This window comes from Cryptomeria japonica, chromosome 7 (genome assembly GCF_030272615.1).
Source record: "Cryptomeria japonica chromosome 7, Sugi_1.0, whole genome shotgun sequence".
In the NCBI taxonomy this organism is placed as follows: domain Eukaryota; kingdom Viridiplantae; phylum Streptophyta; class Pinopsida; order Cupressales; family Cupressaceae; genus Cryptomeria; species Cryptomeria japonica.
This window is the reverse complement of record NC_081411.1, coordinates 753379961-753392710: the sequence shown is the minus strand read 5'-3', so window position 1 is coordinate 753392710 and position 12750 is coordinate 753379961. Positions and strand designations below refer to the sequence as shown.

Genomic DNA, 12750 nt, shown 5'->3' with positions numbered 1-12750 from the left:
TAGACTTGGTATCGACAAATGAACAGCCGGCCAGCAATCAGCATATTGAATCAGTAAGATATCAAGTATCCTTAGATCACCAAGGCACAAGATGATCAAGATGATCGAACATGTCTATAAGCTAAAACAAATCGATATTTAGAAGAAGTTGACTAATCGAATGATTAATCATAAATAAGACAACGATTTGGAATAGTTAAATGTTAAATGCTGATTGTGATAAACAAATTGATTTCTATGAAAAGATGCGAAGGGAGAGGCACAATTAAGAGGAGTCATGATTATTAGGAGATAATCATTTCCCATCGAACATAATGAAGATCGTTCTCATTCTATCAAGACAGCAAATTAGCTTATTTTCTTATTTCTTATCCATATTGGACGCTCAAGTTGAGCATTGTCATTGTCAGAAATCAGTTGCATAAGGAACAAGATAGAAATGAGAGAGAGCACCACATTGTTGCAGGCTTCTGCAGTTATATCAGAATTAGCACCATTACTTATTGTCACAAGAACATAACTTCAGATCAGGGACAGCAATGTATCACTGTGAATGATATGAGCATACCCATATGCATATTCATAAAGGCATATAAGAGACAGCAGACCTTCATATTGATATTGGGAGACATTTGCATGAATTTAAGGAACCAAATCAGACAAAGCATCAACAAGACATTGCAGATTCATATCGACATGCTGGTAGGAGATTTACATCAGTAAATCTAGCGAGACCATAAAGATTTCTTTGCATACTTATCAAACTTTCATACCTAAAATTGTCCTGTCTAATTAAATAAATATTTTTATTTATTTAATTATTTTATCCTAAGTCTTCTATTAATTAAATAAATTCTTTATTTATTTAATTAATTCATTTATCCTTTTCTAGCCTTTTTCCTCATTTAAATAAATACATTTATTTATTTAAATTGTCTTTTTCCTAAATATTTTATTTATTTAATTATCACATTTCTTCTATTAATTAAATAAATATTTATTTATTTAATTAAGTCATTAGCCTTTTTTACCCATGACACATGTCATTCATCTCTTAATTCCTACACTACCTACCCTCTCATTATTTTATTATTTCTCCTACCTACCCTCTAATCCCAGCTGACCATTTATCTTTACACCTCTTAATCTTATCCCTTCTTTTATTTAAAGTGTCTTCTATATAAGGAGATGCTTCTTCCATTATCAACCCTAAGCATCCTATTCAGCTAATGAGCATTCTAATCAATCTTATGCGATCAAGCTATCAACCACATTTCCGTTCTTAGTTGAGCTCTTGTGCACACATAAAATCTGAGAGCAAACATATCAAACAAGATCAATGGAGATAGGAAGAATGGAGATTCAAATCCAAGTGGACATGTGATGATATAATCTTTTTGATTTTGTTGATTTGCATTGTTTTCGGTAATCTTCATATGTTATGGTGGATCTTTGTTGTTGTTAGGCTAGGGTTTTGTGGTTGAATTCATTTAGTCTTTCAATATTGTTGTTTCCATTATTCACTTTTCACCATACACACTTATCAAACTTTCATATCTGAAATAGCAAGTTAATCTTATCATTATTGTATTAAGTAAACCAAATCATCTTGCAGAAACATTAGAACCATATCAGAGATAGCAGCCAATTTAGTTTTCATATATATTTAATAATATTAGCATATAAGTAATATCCATTATAGTCCACAATAAGAATCATTTGCAAAGTGATATCAACTTCCATTATTATTACCATAAGCACTATTTAAGATTATTGAGGAAATAAGTCTCTTGCAATTGATTCTTATTAGTTTTGAGGAAATAAATCTCTTGCAATTGATCATTGATAGATAATTGTCCCAATTTACTAAGTTTGACCATAAGTGGACATTACATGTTCCTCTTCAACTCGATGTGCTAGCTAGCTCCCACTTTTGAACTTCTCTTGCTCCGTGCAGTTTCTAGACCGAGATATTGCCAATTAAAAATCCCCCCTTAATGAAGCACAACTCCTTTTACAATGCAATGGTGAAAGAAAGCAGTCATAACCTGATGCATCGTATCTAGTTATAAATTCATTTCACTCCATTGCCAGAAATTCAGGAAATCGATCACTTAACTCATCCATTTGCAATGTGATGGGAATAGGTCTTGCAAATGGTGATGTTAAAATAAAACAAGGCTTGATAATAGTATTAATTATATATAATAGTGGTAATATTACTTATTCTTTGATGCTATTGTCTTAAGGAGTAGATGCGGTGGTTGCATTATTCTCTTTCAAAGTTTACAATTAATAATAACAAAACTTTGGTATATATATTACTCGGTTCACACCACTATTAACATTAACACATATATTTCATATACAAATACTTATACTGTATATATATATATATATATATATATATATATAGCTCCCATTTCATTAAACAGAGAACAAAAAACAGTACATATAGTTTAGTAGAGAGTGAAAGCTAGGACCTTGATGGCCTCAATGACTTCTAGGGATCACTCAAATTGCTCAGATGTAAACAACTCATTGTGGACACTAATCATGTATTCATATGTTTCCATATTGTTCCTCCCAAGACACTCCCTCATAACAGCGATCACTTCGTTTCGGATTGCATCCTCGATGCTGAAAGCATCCGCCACCAACCCTTTGGAGGGATTCCTTTTCAGCCTCCCTAGTGCTTATTATATATGATCCATAGACAACAACTACCCTTTCCAACTAGATCAGGGTTTGATGTGTAAACTCAACTCTACGGTCAACTGACACAATCAAGCAAAACAAGGAGCACATCCTACTAGAGTTGATCAAGGTTGGCTTATCTCAACAAGAGTAGTACTTGGCTCAAATGGTAACTGGATCATTTTCTTTTGTCTATAACCCTCTCCCCAATGATGCTCTCCCTCTTCTTCTGGAAGGGTGGTGAAGTCTCTTGCATCCACTTGCATTCACAAATGCAGTTAGCCCAATCATAAACCATGTGTCATAACATTGATCAAAACATTAATTACACTTGATTGTTTGAAACGTATACTCATACATTCCAGTTTTTATATATATATATATATATATATCTTCCCATTTATTCATCTCAACATCTTTGTGCAAGAAAGGAAAATATCAACTGTATCATGGGAGGGGTGTAACAACGTCCTTATTGGATATTTCATCATCGTATCCAAAATAATGTGTATGTATCAGATATTTCTATTTGCATATGTTAACCAAGGTGGAAAATCTCATATATACATCACAACCTACTGATGTTTGTCCAGTTTATAGTGTAAAAAGTGCATGATTCTATTGGTTGCTAGCTTGTTAATATTTTTTCATTTTTGGATTGTCTAATTTGAATAATAATTTTCAGCAATGTCTATTTATTTCTTAGCCCTGATTTGTTTTACTGTTATACTGCAGGCTTGACAGAAACTTGTGCCGGAAGTTTTGTTTCAATTCCAAATGTCATGTCAATGATGGGTACAGTTGGTCCACCTGCACCAAATGTTGAGGCCTGCCTTGAGTCTGTCCCGGATATGGGATATGATGCACTTTCACAAGTGCCACGTGGAGAGGTCTGCATACGAGGCAAAACCTTGTTTTCTGGTTATTACAAGCGTGACGACCTTACAAATGAGGTTTTGGTCGATGGGTGGTTTCATACAGGTAAATGTTTTTTCTTGGGGTCTTTAGTTTTCTCTAGTTATCAAGTTTGTGATACAAATTGCAAAAGATTACTTGGATATGGTTGATGTAATTTTTTTGTTTCATGAAGTGTTGAATATCACAATATATAGATATAAAGTTTTGTTCAAAGCGAAAAATGACCATTTGATGTACCAGGTGATGTTGGGGAGTGGCAGCCAGATGGAGCACTGAAAATCATTGACAGAAAGAAAAATATATTTAAGCTTTCACAAGGAGAATATATTGCAGTGGAAAATCTTGAGAATGTTTATGGACTGTGCTCTCTTATTGATTCGGTATGTAAGTTTACATCACAATTTTTTTTGAAATAATCTGGTTAAAGATTGCATTTGGTTACTTGTAGTTGCAAGAGTTCCATCCGCCAGACATTTTTTGGTATCAGAATTCATAATTAGTTACAAATGACTTTCAGTTTTTGGCTTCTAGACTGTTAGACACAATGTACCACTGAGAGGGGGGTCAATCAGTGGTTCGCAAACTTTTCCCTTTATCTATCCTATGTGTGTATACCAGTTATCAGATCTAACAGAAAGTAGACTTATCGGTTTGATGGGAGACTATCACAAATGCACTCACACATAAAGGGGACATCACATAACACCACCATATATGAGGAAAACCCAAGATGGGAAAAACCTCGGTGAGAAATGCTCATGGAGTTTACTGCTCCAATCCAACCTCACAATGAAACTCTGATTACAATGTTTAGGCCACCACCCCAAGGAGCACCAACCTCTGATTTAGGGCACCAACCCAAGGAGCACCAACCCCTGCATCGAGCTCCAACTCAGTGATTACAAAATCATATTTTGATACCAAAGTTATCTTCTTGTTACAAAATAATTTTGTAACTCTCAAGTATGTCTCTCCACCGGTTCTCCTCTCTATAGATCTCTGCCGGTTCTCTATTTACCTTTTCTCTGCAGCAACCTTATCTCCTGCTGCAACCCATTCTCTGCTGCACCTCACTCTCTGCTGCACCTTTGCCGATTCAGCCTCTTTTCCTTCTCTGCCGGTTCTGCTCTCTGTCGGTTCTCTCTTCTCTCAGCTACACTGTTGCTCTCCACCGATACTACACTCTACCGGTTCTTTGCTTGCCTTCTCTACAATCTTCTGCAACTCTTCACTACCGGTTCGTCACTACCAGTTTACTCCTCTGTCAAACTCAATGGTTGACTGCCGGTTGCCTCACTGTTGCCGGTTGAATTCTTCAACCCTGACCTCTCTCACACTCAGTCTCTTCTTCTTCTTCTTCTTCTTGAGCACTTGATTGATTTCACTTCTTCAGCAGCAACACTCTCTTATTCAGTGGAAATCTTCATCGATTTTGGCTTGCATATTTATAAACCGGTTTTCCTGCCAAAAACCAATTCAAAATTTGGGCGGTTAGGGTTTCCTCATTGACCTCGAGGCAAACCAAATCCAATCAGATCTCACGAACTTTAAGTAGTTGATGTTACTCCAATTGAACTAGGCTGGTTCACTTCCATAAAGAAAGGAGGATGTCACTAAAAGAGGAAATGAACTCCATTTGCCAAAAGGAGAGGAAGAATTTTTACTGCACAAGTAAAATTCAAACAGTATTGTTTTTTTAAATGAAACAAACTGGGCTTATTATTATAGGTCCCTAGCCAAAAACCCAAACAGCTCCAAACTGAATATATCAATGTTTTGTTCACATGTATACCAAAGAAAACTGCTAATTTCCTAAACTATCCAACAATCACAAAGATTTCTAAATAAAAGTAAAGCTTACAGATAAAATCTCTGCAATGATAGTATACAAAAAACATCACTGATGGGTGAGGTATGCCCATACACACCAAACAATCAACTCAAAACTAGAATTGACTTGACTGAAAATACTGAATATCCATGCCACCTTTGAAATACAAGGAGGCTGAAACCATCAATAGGTGTATTCATTGACAAATAAACAATAGACCACCCAGCACCTTGATCTCAAAAAACATAATAGCATCACCATGGACGTGACACCATAGAAGAATATGTTGTTCTTCACCTACAATCTGTGATGATGAAGATGGGACCTTATCTAGAAAATTTTCTTATAATGCACTCACTGTTCAGGTCATTTAGGAACAAGTCATTTGTAAGAGCTTTTTCTTTAAAAATTCTCTTGTTGCTCTTTTGCAGTAAGCCATGTTATCTATAATGTACTTATCCACAATACTTTCAATTGTTTCTTTTTGGAGAGCAATAAGAGCAGTTCACATGAGTGGATATGTTATCGAGGAATACCAATGAAATTCACATTTTGTCAAAGAACCATACCATAATATCTTATGCAAATTTACAATGAAGTAGAGTATGATTTGAAGTTTCATTGCCCTTAATACATAAAACACACATATTATAATATATTTAAAAAATTATTATATTATAATATAAATTATTGTTTTTAATAATAATAATATTTTTTTAATAGTATTGGTATTTAATTTTTAAAATTATATAGGTTAAAAATTAAGTTTTTAATAAATATAAATATCATTATATATAAATTATGAATTGATTTTTCACCTTTTTAATATGTTTCATTTTATTTTTAACTTTTTAAGTTTGGTTTTACTTCTAAGTTTTAATGTAAAAGTTAAAATTTTAGTTTTAACAATTGTAATATTTTTAATATTTTATTGAAAGTTCAATTTTAATTTTCTAAATTAAATTTATTTAATAGTTTGACTATATTTACCTTCTATTTAGAAACAATTTTGATTTGTAAATATTGAGTTTCTCTTTCAATTAATGTTAATATTGCTAGTAGTTTATTAATTGTTTTTTAATATATATTTTATTAATATTTCCCTCTATCTCTTCTACTCTCTTTTTGTTTCCATCTTTCCCTCTATCTCTTCTACTCTCTTTTTGTCTCCCTCATTCTATCTCTATTTGTCCCTCTCCCTCTCTTCTTTCATTTCTCTCTCTATATATTTCTCTCACCCTCCTATCATTACTAAGATATACATCTCTCTATCTCTCCTTTCTATCCATATCTCTCCCTCTTTCTGTCCCTATCTCTTCCTCTCTCTCCCCCTCCCTATGACTCCCTCTTTCTATATATCTCTACTCCTCTCTCTACTCTCAATATATCTACCCCCTCGCTATCTGTTTATATATATCCATCTTGTTCTCTCTCTCTCTCTCTCTCTCACACACACACACACACACACACTCCATGTTTCTCTCTTCCTATCTCTATCTCTAGCTATCTTCCCATCTCTCCCTCTCCCTCTCTATTTATATCTCATAATATCTCTCTCTCTCTCCTTCCATCTCTCCTACTCTTTCATTCTCCCTCATTCTATCTCTATTTCTCCCTCTCCCTCTCTTCTTTCATTTCTCCCTCTATATATATTTATCTCTCTCACCCTTCTATCTTTCCTAAGATATACATCTCTCTATCTCTCCTTTATATCCATACATCTCCCTCTCTCCCTACCACCCCCTCTTTCTGTATCGCTCCACTCCTCTCTCTCTCTCTCTATTTATTTCACTCTCTCTATCTGTTTATACATATCCATCTCTCTCTCTCTCTCTCTCACACACACACACACACACACACACACACACACACACACACAATGTTTCTCACTCCTTATCTCTATCTCTATTTCTATCTTCCCCTTCTCTATCTCCCTCTCTATACCTCTCTCCATTACTTGTCTCTGTTACTTGCTTTCTCTCTCACTCTTGTCCCCTATATATTTATCTCCTTATCTGTCCCTCCCTCTCTCTATCTATATCTCATTATCTCTCTCTCATTCACTCTATATCTCTATACCTCTATCTCTTTATTTTCCGTGGTGTGTATATCATCGTGAATCCTCTTCGGATATATAATTCTGCATTACAAATTGCTAGCTAATATTACTCAAATCTTGTGCAAGTAGCTCATTCTGCTGAAACATAGGCCCAAAGACATCTTTCTTCAGGCATTGACCAAAGACTACTAGTACCATAGGCACATTCTGTCACCAGAGTTTCAAATTTCCCTTAAAAAATGTGAATAAATGTACTGGCACAAGCCATAATTGAGTAGAAAATCATTGAGTACGAAATGATCTGATAGCACAGCAATAAAAGCATTGCCCATGCATTTAATTGTCCCTGTAGATTTACGTAGATGAGGGGGAAGAACAACCAGGATATTGAAAGACAGAATTAACATGTTCTTGCCAGGGAAGATTTTGAGGAATGCGTCCTTCTAAAAGTTACCAATAGAAGGGGAATCTTTTTAGGTTGAAAAATAAGAATTAGATGTTCTGTAGGAAAATGGTGAGAAGGATAAGATTTTACTATTTATACATGTATTTTGATAAATTTAAAAATCATTATTTGTGAGAAAAACCACGAATAGTTTTTTCAAGAATTTGTTAATTAGAAATCTAATTTTTAAAAATATTGTGCATAATTAGCCAATTGGAAAAAAATTGTTCGTGTGATTGTACCTCCGAGAGTCATTAAATATCACAATGTATTTTTGTCTCCATACTATTTTGGCATGTAGATACATTTCTTTTTATCCTATTTTTTCCATTATTATGTGAAGAGCATAGTGAAGAGGATAGGTACCCTATTCTCTCATTTATTTCATCCTATAGCACTCCAGTATATGGATATATCTATTGTATACTGGATTTTCAGATTTTCATTTAGATATATACTATAAGAGGATATTGATTTTGGCACATGCACATGATCTGCAATCTTGACACAGATATGGGTTTATGGGAATAGTTTCGAGTCTTATCTTGTTGCTATTGTTACACCCAATCAACAAGCACTTGAGAATTGGGCTACAGCTAATGGAGAGACTGGAGATTTTGCTGCATTGTGCCAAAATCCCAAGGCAAAGGCACACATTTTGGAAGAACTGAATGCAGTAGCTAAAAACAGCAAGGTATATTCATGTGATTGCATTCTTTTTTATTTTAGGATGTGGTCATGAGAGTTCCTTTAATATGTCTTCCCTTGTCGAGTATTGCATAAAGTCATAATCATGGAACATTCCTTGAATTCATCATATTGGTTCTTATACGGTACTTTCGCATTCCACATAGCTACTTGTATGAAATATGACAATTGTGAATGTTGTTTTGCAAACTCAGCTGAAAGGATTTGAGTTTTTGAAAGCTATACACCTTGATCCTCTGCCATTTGATATGGAAAGAGATTTGCTTACTCCAACATTTAAAAAGAAGCGGCCACAACTACTGAAATATTATAAGGTAGGTTCATGCACTTTGTATATCTCCATGATTTTTATGTTGCTATTTTTTTTTTTTGTACGGAAGCATTTTTTGTATTGATGTGGTAGAAAAATACGCATTGAGTCATTTCATTTTCTAGATTCCTTGCTAAGGTATAAGGGATAGACCTGGAAAGATGATCTTTGTTTTATCCCCCTTTTTTTATCCCCCAGCTTAATGCGAACAATTTATTTCCAGTAAACTTTTGTGTTATACTGAACATAAGACCATATGGTAAAGTCTGTGTATGGGTTTATAAGTTGAGTAAAAGCAATTTTCCAGTGTAAAGTTTATATTATGCAGGTTGTTATACAGTTTTACCGTAGATTGCTAACAAATTCAGTTCTACTATTTGCTTTCCCCAGGAAATTATTGATGATCTATACAAAAGCCTTAAGTAAGCTCCAGAGGAACAAATGTGAGGGATTGGAATGCATCCTGAAATTGCTGCCCGTAAGGATTGGATAGATGTATTCTTTAGTCTACTGTGCTTGGAAATGTTATTTTCATATTGCTGAATCAAAGGTGGGTATATATGCTGATTAAGAAAAAAGACTAAGCTACTCTTTTAGATCTGCCAGTCTGCCAGATATGGCTCTGTAGCAACTTCATCACTTCGTTCCTTCTCAAGCATTTCTCCCACTGGCTTTGTAAATGTTTATTATTTTCATGGAAAAGTGAAAACTATCCCTTCTACTTTCATAATGATGATATATAGAGTTGTAGATTGCCCATGATTTGTATATTTTATCCATGTGACAGAAATAGCAATGAAATATTGTATTGAGATGTGCTATTACAGATAATTCTACTAATAATGATTCATACAATGTGGTCACAGTTTATGCTAAACGCCAACTACATTTCTGTAAAGATACACTTTCTTTTCATAAAATGCATGTACGTAATTATTAAGTTTTGGTTTGTTTGGACTGAGATTCACTGGAGTTTTATAAAAACTAAATAGTGTGGCAGCTACGAGAGGTGTCTTAGATGAGTTGAATATCTCAGTGGATGCAAGCTGCTCTGCGATCTTATTTGAAATATATGACTATCAGAAACAATTTTAAAGACTGCTCTTCTGAAAATATATTTGGGAAGATGTTGCGTGGACATTTATATATATAAATCAATCTTTCCCAAGAACATTTGAAGTATGGTGATACTTATGACTAGGAATAGTACATGTAGGTGCCACGGGTGCCTCGATAGGAACGAATAAAGTGGCTAATGTTAGTATTTAGTATGTTGTTATATTTGCAAGTACACATATTGTCGTAATTTCCAACTTAACTTATGCCATAGCCATTTTGTCAATGCCATGATAATTATCTTGTAAATTAAGAGTATAAAACCTGCCCTTGTGAACTGCAGAAGATATCCCTGCTTTCCTGAGCATTCTCATTATTGCAATGTTCATCTTATTTCCCCGTGCCTTTGTTTTGGTGTATACAGTCTTGGCAAACCGAGTTTGTCCACATCGAACAATTCTTGACTAGTGCCAATGCTGGTTCTATTTCCTTTATTTTCTTATTACGCTGTCCACTAGGTAAATCTGAAGATTCTGAACTACATGGATCTTTGTTTTGGTCTCTATTACTGTTATGGTCTAATCCTATGCTTAGCAGATACAATTTGGATTCTTGTGCCGACTATGGGACTTGATCGGGAAGAAGGCAGTTCTAGCAGACTAAGATTTGGGAATTTTTTATTCTTCCGGATTTTATTAATCAGGAGGGACTATAGAACACCTACGTTCAGAAACAGTTTTTAATGCGTGCATTATTTCATTTCAACATAATTTTTTTAACTCAAAATTAGAAACAATCAATGAATATATTTCATGATCGTAGAAGATTTTATCTGCTGTAGGATTGTGTTTAACTTTATATGAACTTCTACCTAAGCACGATGACAATACAGCGTCCTACGCTCAACATGTTTCAGATAGGCCATGCAAGAGTTTCAACATACATCTTAAGCCAAAAATAACCAAGAAAGGGTATGCCAAAAATGGGAACCTTACAAGAAAATAGGAGGCACTGAGAATATCAAATGTATACATTGACTGCTTTTTTATTAAAAAGTAACCGAAGTAAAAATGAAGTTTTGTGAGATCTTTGTTGACGTACCCGTATATTATTCTATAGATTTGCAAAGTCTGGCAAGTAAAATGATAATTCGAATTGTACCTGGAATAGCCTCATAGATTGTCATTATTTGCCACAATCCGAACGCTGAACTTGTTTAATGTATACATTCACAGATATGAGTATCTTCAATATCATCATTCGTTTTCCCCAACTTCAAGGCAATTAACTATTTTATATTCAATGCCAAATTTTATTGGTTATGTTTCGAGGGTCGCTACCTTAGGTGGAAAGCATAATAAATTTTATTGGTTATGTTTCGAGGGTCGTTTTCCCCAAATTTAAGGCAATTAACTATTTTATATTCAATGCTAAATTTTATTGGTTATGTTTCGAGGGTCGCTACATTGGGTAGGAAGCATAATAAATTGGCCGCTAATTTACCTGCATTATTAGGAATTGGTTGATTTAATGTTTGAAAATAATTTTGAACGTATTGGTTAGTATTGAGAATTATACTTAGATTGGAAGGTTAAAGGTCACACGTGACGCCTCATTTCTTCCAGGAAAGAGAGTTGGGAAGTTACGCGCCACATATATTTGTTGATATTAATGAAACAAGCATGAATGCTTGGTTTGTCGGTTGATCTTTTGTTCATCTTTTGTCTCTCTTTTGTCAATATGCAACCACCGGATCGAAAAGTGTGTGGTGCATCGTGGTTGCTCATAGCAAATTATGGGGTTTATCACATGTTTTGATGGAAATTCATGAGCTATGAAGTCGACATGAGAGCAATTTTTTTTTTTTATTATCGGAGTAAGAGATAAAAACATAATGCAAACAACAGTAGCAGAAATAGAAACAACAGCAGCAATATATACTGCTGTAGCAGCAAACCAGAAGCAACAGCAATATACAACTTCGTACAGAAATAAAGCTACAGCAGCAAAAATATAAACTGCTGTAGCATCACAACTCAAGAAACTACAACCTCAATACATAAAATGAGACATTCTCCTCAGAACAGAGAGTACAGTAGTGCTAAAATCAATTACAATATTATGACTTCTGTCACTGTATTCATCTTGTTGCTGATCACCGACATATTGCTCACTGTTTCGTTCACTTTCAGCTCGCAGAGATTCTTGGTATGTGCTATAAAAGCTGTAGTCTCTCCAATTGATTGATAAATAGGAATTGGATAGATTAATAGCTGAGGAATAGAGGCTACAAAAATAATAACAAGAGGCTCTGAGTTTGAGTTGTCACATATCTGCATCTGAGTTGCTACATATCTGCACCTCTGGTCTCTCTGCACGAACTGTCAAAACACTCCCAAGATAAGAGCTGCCTGGAGATCCATTGCATAGGACATAGAGCTTGTTGATTCCATTGTATATCATCTCCACCTACCAGTCTGGAAATTAGCTAATTGGAAGAGTAGTGTAATCATTATTTCTGCGGTCAGCCCCTGTTTGTCTGGCCTCAAAAGTGTTGAACTGAATTTGTATCTCCCCCAGTGTGGCATGCAAATCAGGAATAGATTGGAGAGAAGATTGCAAAATAGACTCGGGGGAAAGGTACAAATGATCAGGGCTTCCAATTGAATGGTATAGAATGTGTGGGAGAACGCAGCGAGACAGCAAATTTTCCAAATGTTTTTTAT

General features: G+C 34.6%; 1 protein-coding gene across 2 annotated transcripts in view; it reads left to right on the top strand.

The window, feature by feature from the left end:
- LOC131076415 (long chain acyl-CoA synthetase 4) overlaps positions 1 to 9780 on the top strand; it is a 31334-nt gene extending 21554 nt beyond the window's left edge. For both annotated transcript variants that reach the window (XM_058013587.2, XM_058013588.2), the window contains exons 16-20: positions 3433 to 3678; positions 3856 to 3995; positions 8462 to 8644; positions 8853 to 8972; positions 9359 to 9780. In XM_058013587.2, the coding sequence (XP_057869570.1) occupies positions 3433 to 3678; positions 3856 to 3995; positions 8462 to 8644; positions 8853 to 8972; positions 9359 to 9394 (725 nt within the window). In that variant the 3' untranslated portion in view covers positions 9395 to 9780. The remainder of the gene's footprint in view (positions 1 to 3432; positions 3679 to 3855; positions 3996 to 8461; positions 8645 to 8852; positions 8973 to 9358) is intronic.
- The last annotated feature ends 2970 nt before the right edge of the window (positions 9781 to 12750 follow it).